Source organism: Biomphalaria glabrata, chromosome 8 (genome assembly GCF_947242115.1).
Source record: "Biomphalaria glabrata chromosome 8, xgBioGlab47.1, whole genome shotgun sequence".
NCBI classification, from domain to species: Eukaryota; Metazoa; Mollusca; class Gastropoda; family Planorbidae; genus Biomphalaria; species Biomphalaria glabrata.
In genome coordinates this window covers 32,809,131-32,831,201 of record NC_074718.1, presented here as the reverse complement: position 1 = coordinate 32,831,201, position 22,071 = coordinate 32,809,131, and the positions used below count along the sequence as shown (strand labels likewise).

Below are 22,071 nucleotides of genomic sequence, written 5' to 3'. Positions count from 1 at the left end.
AACCTAATGTGCTATTCTTACTGACTTAAACCCTCTCGCGCCGTTCGGCGCATTTTCCGGCAAGCTGTTTCCGCAACTCTTATTTTGCGTAATTCATTTTGTCGGAAAACATGTCATGCAAAACCTCATGCAACGCTCTGTCACAACCTTACTAAGGATTCGACTCCCAGTTCGGCATATGATTTCTTTGATATAGAACCGATCTCTATGACTGACTCCTAAAATCTGTCTTAGCCAACTTTGTTGAGACGCATTTAATGATTTTCAATTTCGGCAGAAGACTATTCACACTTAATTAATGGAGCCCAAGCCACTGGTAGAAATTTGTAACCTTTCTTGACTACGCTCTTGGAATTACATGCCTGTATTTCGCTTTAGATTATATATCGAAACGGAAAGTTTTTTTCGTCAAATCATCTGTTGAGGGGTTTTAAACTAAAAAATCTCTGGTTTTTTTTTTGTTTTGTTTTTAATTCGAAACCCCATTTAGCTACGATCATAGAATTTGGTGACTGTAGTTTGCTTTAAAATAATATTGAAGAGAGAGGTTTTCAACTCTAAACGCTCTGTAGGGGAATTTTAAACTCAAACCCATCTGGAGGGGTTTTAAACTTTAAACAAAAAGCCATCTGGAGGAGGGGGATTTAAACTCAAAACCCCTTCGGCTACGCTCATGGATTTTATAGTGTGTAATTTGCTTTTTTTTATATTGAAGAGGTACTTTTTAGCTTCAAACCCCAACTGGAAGGGGGAGGGGGGTTAAACTCAAAACCCCTTTGGCTACGCTCATAGAATTTTGAGTGTTTAATTTCTTTTTTTATATTGAAGATGGGGTTATCGTAAATTTTGGAGGGGGTTTTTAAAATCAAAATCTTCCTCAACTGTGCTGTTGGAATTTGGGGATTGTTGTTTGCATTTCTTTTGTTTTGTTTTATAGAAGAGGAGGATTTAACTGCAAAAACCTCTGGTAGGGGGTTTAAAATTTAAAACCCCCTGTTCAAAGCCGCCTGGTAGAGAGATTTGTATCTCAAAACCCCCTGATAGGGGTTTTTAAAATCTCAAAACCCCCTGGTAGGGGGATTTAAACTCAAAACCACCTGGTTGAGGGTTTTTAACTCAAAACTGCCTCGGCTGTGCTGTGGTAAGTGATGATTTAGTATTAAAATCTCATCTAAAATAAACAAAATGAAAGCAAAAATCAGTCACTTAATTCCGTCCCCCCCCAGGGGGGGGGATTTCATTTCGGGGGGGGTTTGAACCCCAAGAACCCCCCCCTGGCTACGCCCATGTTGCCACACACTGTTGTCAATGTTTTATTTTTTACTTGGCATGGCCGGTGCAAAAGCGTCAACAATGCAAAGAGTTGTCCAATGATGTGCTGACAGCGTCAGTGGGATGGCAGTACCAGATCCATAGTGCCATGGTATATTGGCACCACAGCTTGTGCGGAACGAGGCGGGATGCCAGGCAATAATAAGGGAAACGAACGCGTTCACCGGGGGAGGGGGAGCGGGGTAGAGACTATGATGAGAGGAGGAGGAGGAGGGATTCGGCGTGGGAGGAAGAAGAAAGAGGAAAAGAGGGTGGAAGAACAAACAACTCACACAATACAATAACAGCAAAGAAATGAGTGATTAACAAAGGGAGAATGGAGGGACGATAAAAGAAAAGAGACAAAGAGAGGAAGAAGAAAGAGAGAGAGAGAGAGATGGTTGACAATGAGATAATTCACGGAATTTGATGATGAGATCAATGCGTATGTACAACGGTGTGTAAGGTAGTGGGACTGTCACGTGACTTTGTTTTCATACGATCTCGAACAGAAATGATACAAATAGTGTCACATTGTCCTCCTATTACTACGATACAGAATGTCGTGATGGAAAGGGAAGCGTGTAAGGGAGCAGAGCCTTTACACACAAGACATTATATACCTTTGGTTACAAACATAAATGTATATTATCAGTTTTATCATAGAAGTGAAATATGTATAGGCCTATAAATAAATAAATACATACAAAAATAAATATGCAAGGCATTGTAATTATTAGATTTCAGCTATATGACTTACGGGAGTAAAGAAGCCACTTAACAGATTTTTTTTGCGCTAATTAAAATTTGTGTTTGAAATTTTGAATGTAAACTTCAACTATGAAAGTATCCCCCCACCCCCAACCAGCCTCTTTCTAGAAACGAGGCATGCTTATAAAAGTGATAAACAAAACAAATTTCTTACGAGACCTCCTTATATAGATAATTAAAATATAGGCATTATCTTCGATTTAGAAGATTAAGGATTAGGGCAGTATTTTACATGATTACGCAAACCGAGTCGCGACCTGTATATTTTTCCACATCTAATGCAGACAAAGCCGTTGTCTACTTCAACTGTCTTTTCGTCGTTTGCACTTGTTTTTGGCAAGGGCTTTTCAATGAGTCTCACATTAGTAATGTACGACCTTCGTGAGAGATCTCCAGCTCTCTTTCAGAGACCATCCATCTACGCCAGGTAGAGCGAACTGGCACTGAGTTGATAGTCTTTGGGGCTCCCTGGGAGCACCTCTGTTACCCCGTCCTCTGTTAAGCTCGCTAAAAAGATCGCTTTTGGTATGCTGTCATCCCACATACATGTTTCCAATTTGTGTTCACTCAGCCTCAGACGACACTATACAAAGGGGACTAATTCAGCGTATACCACCACTTCAGTCTAGTAAAACTTTTTTCCCTACTTTGAGATAACAAACAAAATAATTTACTACTATTAGTGTCATAATGGTTATAAAACCAGTGTGTCACACACTGGTTTTAGAACCATTGTGACTATTTGTAATTGTTAGGTAAAAGAAATAATTCTGCTAAATTAGCTTGATCCGAGATTAGGTGTCGGAGAAATAACGTGTACAAATGTTTGGACAGACAGACAGACAGACTTGATATAAACTCGGTAAAAAAAAGTGGAAGATGATACAATATAATGGGTGTTCGACCACTATGGCGTGGTTGGCCACGACAGGGCTGACCAGCTCTCAAAAACCGCTGTGCAGGTGGCACTCGTGTATGATGAGCCGTGCACCAACCAAAGTGTACGATCCCTGGACGACAAAAGATTGTTGACACTTTGGTGCGATGGCTGCTGGGATGCTTTCAATGAAGGACGTGAGCTCACCCAGGCACCTGAGTAAACAAGACAAAAAGGATGAGTGGTGGCAGCTTCATCGTGCAAAACAGGCCCTCCTAGCCCAGTCCGTGTCGGTCACTGTCCAATTGGTGTTTACTTCGGACGGTTTCGAGAGAACTACGGCACACGGTGTCGCCACTGCACAGAGGACAAAGAGACAGTAGATCACAATGTATTTGAATGTTGAGTTCTGATTGAGAGACGATCGGGACAAGGATTTGATTGATAGAGAGAGAGAGAGAGAACTGGTTTGTGTGCGGTATTAGGGCTGTCCTTGTACGGGGCAAAGATTTGATAGAGAGAGAACTGGTTTGTGTGCGGTATTAGAGCTGTCCTTGTACGGGGCAAGGATTTGATAGAGAGAGAACTGGTTTGTGTGCGGTATTAGGGCTGTCCTTGTACGGGGCAAGGATTTGATATAGAGAGAACTGGTTTGTGTGCGGTATTAGGGCTGTCCTTGTACGGGGCAAGGATTTGATAGAGAGAGAACTGGTTTGTGTGCGGTATTAGGGCTGTCCTTGTACGGGGCAAGGATTTGATAGAGAGAGAATTGGTTTGTGTGCGGTATTAGGGCTGTCCTTGTACGGGGCAAGGATTTGATAGAGAGAGAACTGGTTTGTGTGCGGTATTAGAGCTGTCCTTGTACGGTGCAAGGATTTGATAGAGAGAGAGAGAGAGAGAGAGAGAGAGAGAACTGGTTTGTGTGCGGTATTAGGGCTGCCCTTGTACGGGGCAATGATTTGATAGAGAGAGAGAGAGAGAGAACTGGTTTGTGTGCGGTATTAGAGCTGTCCTTGTGCAGGGCAAGGATTTGATAGAGAGAGAGAGAGAGAACTGGTTTGTGTGCGGTATTAGGGCTGTCCTTGTACGGGACAGGGATTTGATAGAGAGAGAGAGAGAGAACTTGTTAGTGTGCGGTATTAGGGCTGTCCTTGTACGGGACAGGGATTTGATATATATATATATAGAGAGAACTGGTTTGTGTGCGGTATTAGGGCTGTCCTTGTACGGGACAGGGATTTGATAGAGAGAGAGAGAAAGAGAGAGAGAACTGGTTTGTGTGCGGTATTAGAGCTGTCCTTGTACGGGGCAAGGATTTGATAGAGAGAGAGAGAACTGGTTTGTGTGCAGATTTAGGGCTGTCCTTGTACGGGACCAGGATTTATATATATATATATTATATATATATAGTTCGTCCATCGTGGTTCGATGATGACCACTTTGTCATCCATGGGGCTGAGGGCTTTGCACTGGGGTTTTATGCCTCCTCATGTGGCTGGTGAGATCTATGTGAGCCCGGAATGTTCGGCCGCACACTGGGCAGGTTATTCCAGCTGGAGCTAGTGTCGTTTGCCTTGCTTTTCTTTTCTGGCGTTTTTCTTCTGCCAGCGTTGTTCTTTTTTCCTCAGCAACCTGTGTGCCAGTTTTCACAGCGCGACGCCACGATGCTCCGCCATGCGCCTCCGCTCCCCAGGTGCCCGGGTCTATGCTGAACGCCTACAGAGAAGCCTTGAGGGTGTCCCCGAAGCGCTTTCTCTGACCACCTTGCGAGCGCTTTCCCTCGCCCAGTTGGCCATACAAGAGTCGTCCAGGGACGCGGTGGTCTTCCATTCTGTAGACGTGACCTGCCCATCGCAGCTGGGGCTGCATCAGGATTGTGTGGATGCTTTGCAGACACGCTCTTCGAAGAGAGAGAGAGAGAGAGAGAGAGAGAGAAAGAGAGAGAGAGAGAGAGAGAGAGAGAACTGGTTCATGTGCGGTATCAGGGCTGTTCTTGTATGGGGACAAGGCGACCTTAAGACTCACTGCCCACTTCCTCTAATGTACTCTTAGGGAGTAATTCACAGCATAGTTCGTTACCATTGGGGCTTTCAATTCGGAAGATGATGAGGATCTACTTAGAACTAAAAAGACAAACTAAACAATGCCATGTTTAAAGTTCTCTGTTGTTTAAAGTTCTCTGTTGTTTAAAGTTCTCTGTTGTTTAAAGTTCTCTGTTGTTTAAAGTTCTCTGTTGTTTAAAGTTCTCTGTTGTTTAAAGTTCTCTGTTCTAAACTAAAAAAAAAGGAATTACTTTGTGCTATAATCGAATGAGCTTGGAATTGAAATTTTATATTGCCAAAATGTGCACAACAATTCTCGTAACTTTTTGAAATACAAAGCTTATCTACATTTCCTTTATAGTGTGCAATGGATACACACACACAAAAGTTAGTTCTTGAGAGTTATTCGCCATACATGGAAGTCTCCAATACTCTAGGACTAGGTAAAACAAAAAAGAAAGTCAAGTACCATTTTAAACCTAGCAATCTCTGTTTCTGTAGCCCACAAGGTTGTCATGTGGCCAGCACAACGATCAATCGCCTTTACTTTTCCCTACCCATTGTTGGGTGGACTCAGGGGCGCCCTAAAAATACCGAAATTCAAAATCCTTGTCTTCACCTGGACTCGAACTCAAGACTCGCTGAGCCACTATGCTATAATACACTCTAGCCTCGTTTTAAAACTTTGCACGCTCAAGCTGGTTTTCCTTAAACAATTATGTGTCCGAGAATGATGGATAACTCTGGTTTGGCTGAGCAGAAGATTTTTAAAATAATAACAGTAATTGCCGTCAGATAGCTAATGAACAAAGATGAGATAGTAAAAGTGAAAAAAAAAAATAATGAAGCAGATAATATAACAGGCATGGAGATGATGCCGGTGTTAACACTGATGAGGCCGCTCAGAAAAATAAAATAAAAAAAAAGCAGATGCTTTTGTAATTATGTCGTTTTCACAGATAATTAGAATTCTCCAATTACCTCACTTGTAAAATTTAGCTTTGATTTTTCAATGAAATCGACAATAAAAAAAAGTTGATTGGGCTATTTATAGAATAATGTCTCCCAGAAGATTGAAAACGAAACAAAATATTATGACACTGCAGCATTAGAAAATAATCACCGAATTCACATATTAATGAATGAAGAAATGTATTTGAACTTGGTTTAGACTAAGGCACATTGACACAAAAAATATTAAAGAAATGAGGCTCATCTATATAGAAGCCTTGATCAGTATTTTGTCTAACAACAGTCTCTCTAAATATATTTGTGTTCAAAGGACTTCAATGGATCCTAAGATCTCAGTCGTTTGTCCGTAGTTCTAAATAGTTAATACAACTGAACCAAGGTACGCGTATTAAATTATATTTTAAAACATTCAAAAAAAGCTGAAAGAACTGAATTCGAGCTCGATGGTGAAAGCCTTCAGGAGCTAACACACTAACCACTGTGCCAGGAAAGTGCTTATGTAGACGGTTTTATAGTTATCTATTGTTAGTTTAAACATTTCTCTCTGTTTAATATTTATGCTGGCCACTGTGCCACATGACATCCTTTGTTAACTATCGGCCTTAGATCGGAAGGTTAAAATATAAAGCATAAAATATCTGATTTATGCATCATCTCCATTTTATTATTCTAACTGTTTTATTCCTTGATGTTTCTCTTAAATAAAAAATGAAACTGATATTTTGATTATGTTGTCTAGGGAAATAATGACATACATATAATAATAATGATAAGCTTCGTGGGGATATGTCGCATATATTGCATTTATTACCTAGACACGAAAGCCTACGAATGATAATGACTGTCAATGAAATCTAGTTTTAAAAAAAAGTTTGTATGTATGTGCATAAAATATGCATACTTTAGAAAAAAAATTAAACGCATTCGAAAGACCACAAGTAGCTGCTGTTTCTAGAAACAATTCTTTCAAATCACATTTATTTGACAAATATGTATCGATCTCTTAGAATGAGAAACTGTTCAATATAAAGGAAATAGAACTTGTAAAATAATTATAACTAAAATATTACACATCAGTCTGATAAAACAAAATCTTTTAATTTTAAAAATATTTTTTTTTTAAATATCTTTTTTTCTATATTATTTTTAATTAACCTCTAACCATCCCCCGTAGCCACATTTATTTGAAGCTCTTTGTATCTTGAGGGAGAAAAAAAACTAAACGTATCCGTTGCTAAAAAGAGATGACATGATACAAGAGAAATCTAGTCTTTTGACATTTGAATTATGAGGGAAACTAGAGTTCCTCATAAAAGGCTCAACTTCGAAACCCGACTCGAGCAGAGCTGTGTTTGCTGAGACCCACAAACAACACAGAGCTGTGTTTGCTGAGACCCACAAGACAACACAGAGCTGTGTTTGCTGAGACCCACAAACAACACAGAGCTAGGTTTGCTGAGACCCACAAGACAACACAGAGCTGTGTTTGCTGAGACCCAGAAGACAACACAGAGCTGTGTTTGCTGAGACCCACAAGACAACACAGAACTATGCTTGCTGATCTCCACAAGACAACACAGAGCTGTGTTTGCTGAGACCCACAAGACAACACAGAGCTGTGTTTGCTAAGACCCACAAGACAACAGGGAAGATACTCTCTTCCTCTCTCTCCCCCCCCCCCCACTGGTCTACACAAAGATTGAGTACTAACACACTGAGAAACATGAAAAATGGGCTCTAGTAAAACAATATAAAAAAACAAGCAAAATAAAAAAAAAACAACTAAAAAATCTTATCTAAGGGAAAAAAATCCACATTTACAGCCACATATCTCAATACTGTAATTTTTTTCCTTGTTTCGCTATTAAACACAATTATTTATTTCTATTTAATTAACTAATTGGGTAATATTTTTTTTATTGATTCATGTTCTGTTAGGAACAATGGATGATTGTACAAATTTTCCAATTTATGACAGAATGGGTGTGGAAGAAATAACGTGTTCAAAATTTGTACCTAACAGATTGAGGAGCAGACGTAAGCTTTGTACAAAATAAATATTGCGGATTTTTTTTTACTATACATTTGAAATACAGAAATCTACTCCTTTTTTAGCGGCCACCGTAAGGGGAAAAGCCTCTTCCAAGTTAGTCCAAAATGTCGTCTGTCCGTCTGTCAAAATGTGTACTTAACAGATTGAGGAGCAGACGTAAGCTTTGTACAAAATGAATATTGCGGATTTTTTTTACTATACGTTTTTGCTCTTCTAACTTATATTACATTTTATTTCCACGCTTAAACGTTGCAAAAACTCATGATCAATAATATGTTGTTCCGGTTTTTTAATGTAAATATCATATACATGAGAAATGAAAATCTCTATACTGACTTAAATTTCATTAACTATAAAGTTGTTCCGGATATTGTTTTATAAAAAATAAATTATGTCAAATGATTGTTTGAAATCGCATAATTGACTAATATTACACTTATATTCTTTGACAAAACATCACTATAGTTTATTTATCCATATCAAATTGTTCCGTATTTTCAACTTAAAACAAATTTATGTCAAATGACTTTATTTTTTCCAAAAAAATCGACAATAGGTTGTTCAAAATTTTAAAATAAAAAGTAATTTACTAGAAACGATTATTGAAAATCACTTTTTAGACTTAGTTTACAGTTATTTTTCTAGCCGAAACATAACAAAAGTTGTTTAATCGGTAAAGAATGTTCCGGATTCTGTTTTGAAAAAGGAATCGACCTACATTACTTTAATTTTCTTACAAATCGTCGCCAAAAATGTTCCGAATTTTATATGAATAATCTACTAACGCCAAATAACTGTTTGAAATCGCTCTTCTAATAAATAAAACAGATAATCTTCTTCTTATTTACGAAAATTGTTAAATTTTAAATCTTTATTTATGTAAAATCGCACTTCTCTCTTACACTACATTTAATTTTCTAGCTAAAACGTTAGAAAATCTAATTATCCTTAATATTATGTTCCTATTTTTAAGGAAAACAACTTCCTAACAACAAAGTATGATATGAAAATCTCTCCACATGGCTGTGGTACATCTAATATTCATACGAGACCATCCCAAAAATCTAATTAACGGTATTTGATTTATCTTGAATTCTTATTTTCTCTCACTACATATGTATATAAACATCCGGAACAATCTATTATAGAAACTTAAAACTATTACGATGTTTCGGAAGGGAAATTATTAAATTAACAGCAATGCCTGGTCGTGCAGTTAGTGCACTGGACAGATTATCTCGTCGGTCCCGGTTTCATACCCTGCTCGGTGCCATCCCCCGTCGTCCAGCGGGATATTTGGATAAGGAAGTAAATTATCTTTAACTTTGAAGGAACATCCAAAACGTGTGAAACATTATACAGAAAAAAAAACGTTTTTTACAACGTCATATGAATCTTTGAAAAATTATTACTTTTGACAATCAAAACAAAATCACGTCTTGAATATTCCTTACGAATAGGTGGATCCGACAGGGATCCGACTCTGACGGGGCCGCCTCTGAGTTTGTGTGACAACACAAACTCTCTTTGTAATCTTGTTTATCATGTCATTTGAAAGATCTGGTGTGCATGAATTAAGTAAAAATACTGTAACAGGGGAAAAAAAAAGAAGTGAAATAGAAATAATTATTAATAATATAATTAATAATCAGAATAATGTATACATTTTGAGCTAGTGTCGCTTTTGAAATAAGACGTGTCTATTATGTTTCTCTTCTAGTTATTATAGAGTTTTTTAAATACAAAGCAATAGCCTATCAACACTTTCTGGCTCTGAACTGGTCTGAACTAGTCTGAACACCAGAAGCATAAATAAAACGCTCTCTATATATGTGTCTATCTCTCATATACGTGTTCGATAAAAACAAATGCCATATTCAATGTATGTATATATTTGATACACTTATGATCTAAATAGATCAAGTTTGAGATTCTTTGCTTTCGACCTCCAAGTTATGGGCTATGTATCTAAGAGTCTGCTTAGCTTAAATGTAATGCTTAAGTTAGTCGGGAAGAAAACTCAAGGCTACTGGGGTCAAAGGTCGTGCCATTACACCCGAAGCTTCATCTAAGACCCTGGTCTAGACATGATTATCTGCCCTCTCAAAATTACTGAGCCCGATTATCTTCCCCTTCTCCCTAACGGAAAAAGAAAAGACTTTTTTGTTCACAGAGCGTGATGAGAATGAACATTTTCTCTGTAGGGTGTCATGCAGTGATACTCAAACTACGACAAGTGGATCATATCCGGCCATGCTGCTGTTTTATCCAACCACTCGAAACTCCCACCCCCAGTGAATAAGGAACCCGCTAAGGTTCAGCTACTTTGAACTTTACGATTTTTTCGGGCTTTTTAGTCATGCGGGTTCCTGACAATCATGTCAGAAATGTATATGGCCAAAGATCGAACCTATAGAGCGCCGCGTGTTTAATGTCAATGTTCTCGTTTCATGTCCGCATTGGTTGGTCAGTGTGTTTGGGAGTTGATGTCCTAGGGATACAGTGACGAACAGAAAGATAGTATGACTTTTTGAGGAGGTGTTTCGCAGATTTCCATAACCCGATATTCAGGTATCAAATTCCGTTGTTTGACATTTAAGGCCAAGTCGTATTATTTAACTGTAGTATGGAAATGTCAAGAAATGTAGACATTTGAAATTTAATTTACTGTAAACACTTCATTTTTATGTCAAAATTTCTAATAACGCCAAGTCATATCTATCATATGTAAGTCTATATGTATGTCTCTCTATCAGTCTATACCAATCATATATTAAACTATATGTATGTCTCTCTATCAGTCTATACCAATCATATGGCTTTTTTTTATTGTTTTTCCACCTGTCCGTCAGTCTGTCTGTCAAACACGAAAAGCCCCAGAAAGTACGCATATTTTACTATGTATCAGTGTCACAGTGTATCCATGTAGGTCATAGCTGGGGCTCAAAGACAAGCCTTATTATTATTATTATTATTCAATTTACTGCTAAATAAACATCTCATAAACCATTTGCAATTCAAATTCAATTCCAATCAGAGGCTCAACCTTGAATGGGTAAAAACACCTAATAGCTATTTATAGCCCGTACCAATTAGCCCCGTCCCCCCTCCCGCCACGCCCTAGAGGTAGAGACTACCCGGTCTGTCTGGCACTCTTTAAATCAGTGTCCTTTTATAGAAATGTAATACAGTCCCAGACTTCGAGGGTGGGCGAGGTCATGTCCTTGATGACCTTGATGACCTTCACCTTGTGGCAGAACCAGAAATAGCTGGCTTCAACAGACTTAGGATTATAACAACATAAACAACAAATAACGGAACTTTGGAAGTGGCTTTGAGAACTGTGTCTTCTTACATTACCGAAAATACAAGTAGATTTAAAAGGTTAAAAAAAAAAAAGTAACCCTTCGGGTCTTGCGTTCTATAGAGAAGAGGCAAAGCCAATTTGTTTCTTTGGTCGTCGGTTAACAATGCTGTCTTGTGGTCAGCACAACGGTCAACCACCTTAGCTTTCCCCAACTAATATCATGCACCCATTAGAGTTGGGTGGACTTTAGTTAATGAATAATGATATGTTGATATTTTATGCAGCTGTGGGCAAACTTTCTTGTTTAGATTTTATGATTGGGATATTCTTTTGAAAAAACACAAAAACACAAAAAACAACTGTTTTTCTCAATCAAAGATAGAGCTCCATCCATTGTTACATTTACCATTATCACACTTAAGTTTCACTCAACACAGTTCTTCATAGCATTGAATAAATGCTGGTATGAAATTGTGCCTTTGACTAAGTGTATTGAAGTATAGCCAATAATAATAATAATAATAATAATAATAATGGCCGCCGGAAGCTATGGCGTGTTTTCCTTCTCTCTGACTCATTGCACTTTTTAGCGAGATCAAGGAAGTAATTGTACTCTAGACTTTACAAATACTGAAGTACTGCTACATGGTTGTAGGTCTGCATATATTTAGGATGTTTTTATGCATTGGGTTTGAAAACTTTCTTAGTTTTAAGATCACTTCTTATCCTAGGCTAGGGACGCCATTTTCGCTGCGTCACTTCCATGATTACTAGACCTAGATCTAAAAAGCTTGTTTACTGAGACAGTAGATCAAAATAAACTAGTTAACGCACGTTCATTTTTTTTTATCTTCATTTTTGAATTTTGAGGAAATAGAACGGACCCATTGCTTCTTCCAGGACAGCGATGAATATGAAATAAATTAGGCGGTAACTATTATTCACCAATGAGTCGAGTGTTTACTGAGGGTAATTCACAACCTCATGACCAAACACAAGAGGTCGGTCTACTCCCTGACTCGCACCCCACACAATTGAGAGGTGCTGTTGGTGGTAGAACAAGAGGAGCCAAAAGGATCAAATGGACGAGAGAAATGAATATAGACATTATCAAATCGTTCTTCCGTGTTAACATTTGTGATGATAAACCTCTACCAGGTTATAGGCAAAAACTCTCCCTGGAATTTAACAAATTATACCCTAATCTAAACCTTACAGAGCAGAATGTTGTAGACAGAAGATCCGTAATAATTAAAAAATGTTATTTGACCCCTGCAGAAATTGACGTGATAAGAAGGGAAGTAGGTCATGAGCTTCATATACAAGAGCTCATCTCAGATATAAACGACACGCCCACACAGCCGACCAACGAAGACATTAGTAGAACACCCAACCAACAAGAGAATGACCCAACATCGGCAATAAGCAATGAGCTACACTCAAAATTTTCTAATCTTATAGACCGTTATAAAAACACCAATCTTAACTCTAGGCCTCGTATCCCCAAGCTAAACGTCAAGAAAGAGACAAACACATATATTAATGAAATAAACAAAGTTTTAGCCAACCATTTTGAAACACCAAGAAACTTGTTTGAGACACACCTCGCTATATACTGCGCTGTCACGGAGCTCTCTGGGCAAAAGACCTTCGAGCTAGGCCCAATTAATCAAAGACCAAAACAACATGTGCCAGCATGGAAAAGGCGCCTTGAAGACAATATAAATCAACTGAGGAGCCAAATGGATACAATTGGACAATATCTGGGAAACAACCATTCCGCGAAAATACTTAACAAAATGAAGACAATACTAAGAACAACTGGAATCAAATTGACGGACTGTGATAGCCACGCACGACTCTTATGTTTGAAAGATACTCTGAGACAGAAAGCTAAACTAAAGGGAGCTAGGTTAAAGCGCTACAACGAAACCACCAAAAGAAAGGAGCATAACGCTTTATTTCAGCACACGAGAAAACAGTTCTTCCGTAAACTAGCTGATAATGGTGCTGACAAAATTCAAACCATTGATAGCACTAAACACGGCTCCTTTACCGACTACTGGGCGGCGCTTTGGTCCGACCCGCTACATTACAATGTGCAGGCTGACTGGATCGAGGAAATCCAAACTAAAAACAACCTAATACCAGAAATGCCTGATGGGGATTTCACAGCTGAGGAAGTCTCCGCAGCTATTTCAAAAACCCACAACTGGACTGCTCCTGGACCGGACAATATACACAACTTTTGGCTGAAAAAACTTACAGCCGTACATGCACCACTAACATCAAGTTTTAACGAGCTAATATCAGAACCGTCTTCAATGCTGTTAGAACTCACTGAAGGGAGAACATCTCTCCTCCCCAAAAAAGGGGATCCGAACCAACCATCAAACTATCGCCCTATCACTTGTCTGTCAGTGGTGTATAAACTATTAACTTCACTTTTAAAAAGTAAAATGTATAAATTTTGTTCTGCCCATAAGCTACTAGCAGATGAACAACAAGGTTGCATTGAAGAGTCGATGGGCTGTAAAGTACAGCTAACTATAGATGGTATTATATTGCATCAAGCTAATAGAAGAAAGAGAAATTTACACATGTGTTACATCGACTACAAAAAAGCTTTCGATTCAGTTCCGCATGATTGGCTATTAAAAACCCTGGACATCCATAGAATCAACCCAAGAATAAAACAACTATTGAAAGTCTGTATGGATAATTGGAAGATAAACCTGCACCTAAATCGTGATAAACTAGGTTCTGTGCACATAAGAAGAGGTATATACCAGGGTGACTCACTATCTCCACTCTGGTTCTGCCTAGCGATTAATCCTCTATCTACATTACTCCAAGACTCTACAAACGGTTTTAGGGTTGACACTAAATGTACAAAATGTGTGTCCCACTTATTATACATGGATGATCTAAAGCTATATGCAGAAACCGAGCAAAAATTACACACCTTAATCAAAACGGTAAAATGCTTTAGTGACGATATCTGTATGTCTTTTGGCCTGGATAAGTGTGGCATCATAAGCATTAAAAAGGGCAAGGCAACGAACACCAACATTGAATTTGAAGGCATCGAGGAATTGAACTCCGCCTCTATTTATAAATATCTTGGAATAAACCAGAATGCCAAGATAAACCATAAGAAATTAAAAGAGGACTTTCTTGGCAAATATAGGCAAAGAGTTAATAAAATCCTCAACACCAAACTGTCTGGCAGTAATCTCATCACTGCAATTAACAGCTGGGCCGTCCCTGTGCTCCTTTACACGTTCGGTGTGATCAAATGGACTGACACCGACCTACATGACATTGACAGACTCACTAGAAAATTACTAACCAAGTTTCGATGTCTACACCCCAAGTCCTCCACCATAAGGTTATACCTGCCCAGGAAGGATGGGGGTCGTGGATTGCAGAACATCTTCAAATTATGTAAGATGCAAGTTTTAAAAATACGATCAAAACTGCTCGCCTCCAGCAACAAATTAGTTTCCTTCCTAAGGAAATACGACTCCGATGCAACCCCTCTGAACCTACACAATGCTGATGTCAATATCGGTTTGGACGATGTAGGGCATGAGATTCGCCAATGGGAAGAAAAAACACTCCACGGAAAATTTCCGGCTTCATTACATGGGGACAACATCGACAAGGCTGCTTCCTTAACATGGCTCAAAGCAGGTCATCTCTACCCTGAAACAGAAGGCTTTGTTACAGCAATACAGGACAGAGTAATCAGGACAAAAAATTACGAGAAGCATATCCTGAAACTCAATGTTGTCGACAAATGCCGAAAATGTGGAAATGTGGGCGAGTCGATTGAACACATTATGGCAGGATGTCCAGCCCTATCAGAATCAGCCTACCTAGGTCGCCATAACCAAGTTGCAAAGTTAATACACCAACACCTGGCTTTGACGTACAAATTGATCGGTAAGGACACTCCCCCTTATTATAAATACTCTCCGCAAGAGGTTCTCGAGTCTACTGAACATCTGCTGTACTGGGATAGGCCTATTCTGACCGACAAAACGGTAGATTTCAATCGCCCGGATCTGCTGTTTATCGATAAAAAAGAAAAAACCGCTACCATTATCGATATCGCCGTACCACTGTCTCATAATTTAAGAAAAACTGAGATAGAAAAACAAAGAAAATATGGGAACCTAGGCTTGGAGATTAAGCGTCTATGGAAATTGTCCAAAATAACAATATACCCCATTGTTATATCAACCGAGGGGATAATAACAACTGACCTCACAGACACCTTCAAGGCCCTTAACATTCCTAGGAACATCTTCGTTGCCTGTCAGAGGGCGGTACTGCTGCAGACCTGCCACATCACCAGAAAATTCCTCAGTGGAAACTGTTAAAGGGACTACGATGAATTTTGTTTCTCTTTAGCGAAACTCGACCCTGGCAGCGCCAGAGAATGACTATTCGTTCATTTCTAACATAATAATAATAATAATTTTCATTGTCCGTAAAGAAATTTGTCTTACAATTTGTGCATTACACCAAACAAAACATTATAACTATAAAAAAACAAAAAGTACATTCACACTTGACTCACTCATAATGTATATGTGAAAAGTTTAAATCAGATTGTTTCTATTTAATGATTTGATTGCCAAGGGAAAAAAAAGTTTTTTTGTGTCTGTTTGTCTTCGTTATCGGTGTCTTGTATCTCTTTTGTAATGGCAAACTTTTTATAATGAGACAGTTTTAATAATTTATATAGATATTTAAAATTATTTTAAATATATCCGCTTTTTTATGTGTATAAACTGTGGGCACACCTGATTTCTGTAGTTGTCCGCGTGCCGCATAAAACACTCCGGTGGTCCGCATGTGGCCCGCGGGACGTAATTTGCCCACCCCTGCTATAGAACACTGAACTGAAGGAATTTTTATATTTTTTTTTACGGAAATGTTTTTTTTTCTTGAGGATTTGAATAAGAGATTGACCCTTTACAAACTATTGGATCAATTAGATATTCATTATAAGATATCAGTTAGGCCAGGTTCACATCTAACTTCATTCATTTTCACCTATCTTTTGGTCTGTTGAAACGCTGGGGCACCACACAAGATCTGTCAACCTTCTTTCTCCATTTTTCTCTATCATTTTTCTTAGATAGAACTTCATTCTGATATTATTTCGGAAAATATTGAAACCTTCCTTTTTACCTGCCTTTGAGGACCACTTCGGAGGCTGATTTTGAGTTTGTGATTCCACACAAACTGTCTTTGTAACCTTGTTTAAAACTAATTTTACGTTATTGATGTCTCATTAAAATGTTTGTTATTTCATCAAATAGAAACAGTTTTTGTAGTTATTTATCTTTGCAAAAGATTGTATATACTTTTCAGCCACATTGATTCTGAACTTTAAAACAACACCAGTTGGACCTTTAGCTTTAGATCAGTGGTTAACGTTTTTGACCAACAAACCCTTTTTATTGGCTAAACTTGGCCATGGACCCCCCAAGTGAAAAAGAACTTAAATGCTTACTTGCTTAGAATAAATATTACAAACTGAATATACATAAATGCTTAGAATAAATATTACAAAGTAAAAAAGTACATAAATGCTTAGAATAAATATTACAAAGTAAAAAAAATGGTAAAGCAGTACCAATTGAAAGGATTTATTGTTGTTTACAATGAAATGGAAAAAAAAAGACTTAGATAAACTTGATGAGATTTTATATGTGTAGATCTCGTTTATGTCTAATTTAATATAGAACATTACACTGGGCGCACGTCTTGCTCACTACGCCTCTGGTTTCGCCGCTCCCCCTTCTTTATTAGAACCTTACGCCCCCATTGAGAGTTATGTTTCTACACAGCCCACAATGTGAGAAACGCTGCGATATGTGATCTCTCTTCTAGCTATCATGTAATGGCCACAAATGAAACACGAGTTATTCCATCTATCGCCCATAAAGATGTCAGGACATGAAATGTAATTATTAATTAACGTGATTAATTAAGTCTATTTTTTTTCTTATAAAAATTAAATAAAAAAAAATCCGACAGATTAAAAACGAAAAATTGAACATAAGACTAAAAACAAAAAAACAAAACAAAAATAAATATCGTTAAAGAGCGCCACTGGCTGTAATTAGTTCTAACAAAGATAATTAAATGAATGGCTTTTGTCGTGCTTGGTTGTGCTGTAGTTATAGGATCGACCTTTTTGAAACTCTGTTTAGATCATTACTTATGAGTTGCTCTAACAATTTGCTGGTGAATTCCTTTCAAGCCTTATATCTATATACGGATCATTTTAATTCAATCATATGAAATATAAAAAAAATTCTTTGAAAAAAAAAAAGCTTATATTAAGTATAGTTGTATCCATTAGTTTGGATCAGTTGTGTTATTAAATTTGTAATACATCTAGACTAGCAATAAAAAAAAACATTTATAAAAATAAAAAAAAAGGGTGAACGACCTGAATTCGAACTCAAGGCTAAAGCCTTCTCAAGCTTCTCACGACAACACTGTTACCACTCTGCTAGTGGAGAGCTTATGAACATGGAAGATTGTAGAGTTATCTATTGTTTCTATAGTCTCGTCCTAGTTTCATGCGGCACCCACTCAGATTCAGACGTTCTATAAAAAGGACAGGGCACTCATGGCCTAAAGTGTGCCGATGTGCCTGAAGTGTGCCGATGTGCCAACAAGCTCAAAACTTAAACTCAAATTCATTAAAAGGACTAATTCAGTTTATAGCACCAGTTCAATCAAATACAAGTTCTTTCCCTTGTTTAAGATGCCAGACAAAATAATTTATTACCAATAGTTAATTATCTAATAAGTTACTTTTTCAAAAATTGATTCTTGTGTTGTCAGGTAAAATAAAAAGTTGAGCGAAATGTCAGCTTGGTCCGAGATTGGGTGTGGGAGAAATAACGTGTACACAATTTTGACCAGACAGGCAGACAGAGTGGATACAAGTCTCTTCTTTCTACCTGTCTATATAGAGTAGTAGAAATAAACTCGTCAGTTCGAAGCATGCCTGGGACTGTATGTGTAATGTCCTGGGACGTAGAGTTACTTGAAGAGGGTTATATCGTTAAGAGATACCGCCTAGTGACAGTCACACCATCTACAAATAATACTTGGTTCTCACTTTTGACGAACTCTGTTTCACCACGAGTGTGTTTGAAGATTGTCCACTGGCTTCACTATTCTATTCTAATCTATTCTATTCTATTCTATTCTTTTCTATTCTATGGCTTTCTTCTGTCGCGAAACTATGGACCACCTCATGGAAATGAGATGAATGTCTAGGCATTAGCTGTGGTCGAAACGATGACGCCCACACATCAGTTCCCCCCTCTCTACGCAGCTGATGTATCCAAAGGAAAGGCAGTGCCATTATTATTTGGGGTCAGCGGCGCCGCAGGTTCTGCCAGTGTGAAGTACTGGGTGCTGCAAACTGCAAATTGCTAAGACATGGTAAAAGTCTAAACACAGTCGCTGGCAGAACTCGACTAATTAAAGCATGACCTAGAGTGAATCTACCCAGGTTTTCTTTATTTGTACGCTCTAAAACGTAGCCCTAAACCTAACACAATTTAAAAATGATGCATTGATGCAGCGTCGAATGCAGGGTTAGTGTCCTTCTCCCATACATCAATGCTGCATAGGTGGAGACCTCACATAACCGCACAATAGTGCCGCCGTTGCAATTCACTCTATTATTCCCCAGTCCCTGATTATTACAGAGGACGAAGTTCGTGTAATATGATTCAAATGTAACTTAGGACTTGACAATGAATAACAAACAACCTTGAAAAAATCTGACAAAACGATTAATTGTCTTTATTTTTTTTATACGCTGTCATGCAAAAACAAGGAAGACAAGAATACGAAACAAATAGCAATACGAAACAAATTGTTATCACGTTATTAAAAGCTTTTTTTTGTAATCAATTCACATTTTTAAATGCACCGACCTATCGCCATTTAATCTCCACACAAGTCTTCTATTTCACCAGCCCTTATTTACTATTACAAGATAGCATGTACAGTTCTAAAAATAAACCAAATGAATTTTCCCTTTCTCTAAAAATAGCTTCTTAGGTCATAGCCAATAGTACACCAGTCCGTTCACACACCAACACACCATATAATGCTGCCTAAAATTACACGCATTTCGTGCAGCCGTAAGGATTTTATCCAGTGCTTTTCAATAAAAAGCCCTGAGCTTCTCCCTGAGTTCAGATAATAGGATGAAGCACAAAGCTTAAACATAAACATTGTTTAGTGGAGAGAGAAAAAAAAGTTTATTGCAGTTGATAGAATTACATATCTACAGTGGAACCTCGGCTCACGACCTTCAATCCGTTCTGGAAAGTTGGTCTGTATCCGAAACAATATTTTCCAGAAGAAATAAAGGATATAGATATAACTGGTTCACAACACCCTGTTGACTCGCTAATATATGACAGTTTACAGGCTATATAGGTGTGTGTGTGTGTATTTTATTCATAGAGAACAGCTTAACTGCAATATAAATGGAGTTAAATAAACAAACACATATTAAAGAAAACATTCAGGAAATTTACAGTTTTGACTGTAATGTGGAGACATGAGTGGATACAAACACATATTAAAGAAAACATTCAGGAAATTTACAGTTTTGACTGTAATGTGGAGACATGAGTGGATGTAGGTGTGGGGTGGATGTAGGTGTGGGGTGGATGTAGGTGTGGGGTGGATGTAGGTGTGGGGTGGATGGAGATGTGGGGTGGATGGAGGTGTGGGGTGGATGGAGATGTGGGGTGGATGGAGGTGTGGGGTGGATCGAGATGTGGGGTGGATGGAGGTGTAGGGTGGGGTGGATGGAGATGTGGTGTGGATGGAGATGTGGAGTGGATGAAGATGTGGGGTGGATGGAGATGTGGTGTGGATGGAGGTGTGGGGTGGATGAAGATGTGGGGTGGATGGAGATGTGGTGTGGATGGAGATGTGGAGTGGATGGAGATGTGGAGTGGATGAAGATGTGGGGTGGATGAAGATGTGGTGTGGATGGAGATGTGGTGTGGATGGAGATGTGGGGTGGATGAAGATGTGGGGTGGATGAAGATGTGGGGTGGATGAAGATGTGGTGTGGATGTTGATGTAGTGTGGATGGAGGTGTGGTGTGGATGGAGGTGTGGGGTGGATGGAGGTGTGGGGTGGATAGAGTTGTTGGGTGGATGGAGATGTGGTGTGGATGGAGTTGTGGGGTGGATGGAGATGTGGTGTGGATGGAGGTGTGAGGTGGATGGAGATGTGGGGTGGATGAAGATGTGGGGTGGATGAAGATGTGGTGTGGATGTTGATGTAGTGTGGATGGAGGTTTGGTGTGGATGGAGGTGTGGGGTGGATGGAGGTGTGGGGTGGATGGATGTGTGGGGTGGATGGAGATGTGGTGTGGATGGAGGTGTGGGGTGGATAGAGTTGTTGGGTGGATGGAGATGTGGTGTGGATGGAGTTGTGGGGTGGATGGAGATGTGGTGTGGATGGAGGTGTGAGGTGGATGGAGATGTGGTGTGGATGGAGGTGTGGTGTGGATGGAGGTGTGGTGTGGATGGAGATGTGGAGTGGATGAAGATGTGGGGTGGATGGAGGTGTGGGGTGGATGGAGATGTTGTGTGGATGGAGGTGTGGGGTGGATGGAGGTGTGGGGTGGATGGAGATGTGGGGTAGAATTACTGCTTGAGATAAAGTAACATTGTAAAATCTGGGATTGGGACTGTTCTATAAACTAATTTTAATCGTTATTCTATAAACATTGTTGGCGAAATATTTGTTTTCCTACTTGCTCGCTACTGTGCTTCCGAAAGCTTCACTTTAACTGGTTAACAGTTTACCTGCTATAAGTTCACTATATTTGTCCAGCATTAACTCATTAGCTACAAAGTGTATCTTGCAATTTGTAAGTAGACACTTCCGTTATTTACTAGGGAAAGGAAAGAGTTATTTTAAACTTCACCCCATGTAGATGTGTGCCTTAGTGGCATAAACCGTGAGGCAACCATAATAATGGGGCTTGAGTTTGAATCCTGGCGTCCACAAGGCAATTTTTACCAATCTTTTATCAATTCATCCCGTCAGTGTGTCTGGTTTCCAGTTGTGTCTGTCTGATCAAAATCTTGTACACGTTATTTCTGCCATTTCACAATCTCGGATCAAATTGAAACATTTCCTTAGCTATTCAATGTAGATGACAACACACGAATCTATCAAAAAAAATAATTAATAAGTTAATCAATTAGTCGAATCGAAATTAATTAATGTTGTTTTATATGGAAAAAAAGTGCTGACATAACGGGAGATAAGCCGTTGGAATAATGAGAGATATGGAAGCGATTGAACGATGCTCTCCCCTCTACTCTTGTCAACGTGTATGATAGCAAACATGCAAAAGTCGCAAGACCAGATGAGTAGCTTACGCAATGGACCTCATTAACCAATCGTAAACAAACAACATTTAGCCACATAATAATATTGATAAAACAATGAAAAAAAACTGTCACGTGACAGCCAGTGTTTATTCCGTAATTTGAATAGAAGAGATAGAGAATCACGTGGCTAAATGTTGTTTGTTGATGATTGGTGAATGAGGTCCATTATGTACAGCTGTACAGGTTTGACTAATTCAAAATAATTGATGGCATTTCACTTTATATAAGCGAGGTTTTGAAAAAAATATGTTTATTCG

At 38.7% G+C, this 22,071-nt stretch overlaps 1 protein-coding gene across 1 annotated transcript; it reads right to left on the bottom strand.

The window, feature by feature from the left end:
• Window positions 1–2,989: 2,989 nt before the first annotated feature.
• On the bottom strand, window positions 2,990–21,251 carry LOC129927831 (splicing factor 3A subunit 2-like). The gene is made up of 3 exons (XM_056039357.1): window positions 21,221–21,251; window positions 19,931–21,061; window positions 2,990–3,174 (listed from the first exon to the last, which is right to left on the bottom strand). Exons 1-3 carry the CDS (start codon window positions 21,249–21,251, stop codon window positions 2,990–2,992), a joined length of 1,347 nt encoding a protein of 448 aa, XP_055895332.1.
• Window positions 21,252–22,071: the final 820 nt, after the last annotated feature.

Coding starts and splice junctions, on each gene's coding strand:
- LOC129927831 (XM_056039357.1), bottom strand. CDS start 21,251: ATGCTGGACAAATATAGTGAACTTATAGCAG. Junction 21,062..21,220: donor ATATAGTGAACTTATAGCAG/GTAAACTGTTAA, acceptor TATCTCAAGCAG/TAATTCTACCCCACATCTCC. Junction 3,175..19,930: donor TCCACATTACAGTCAAAACT/GTAAATTTCCTG, acceptor TTGTTTACTCAG/GTGCCTGGGTGAGCTCACGT.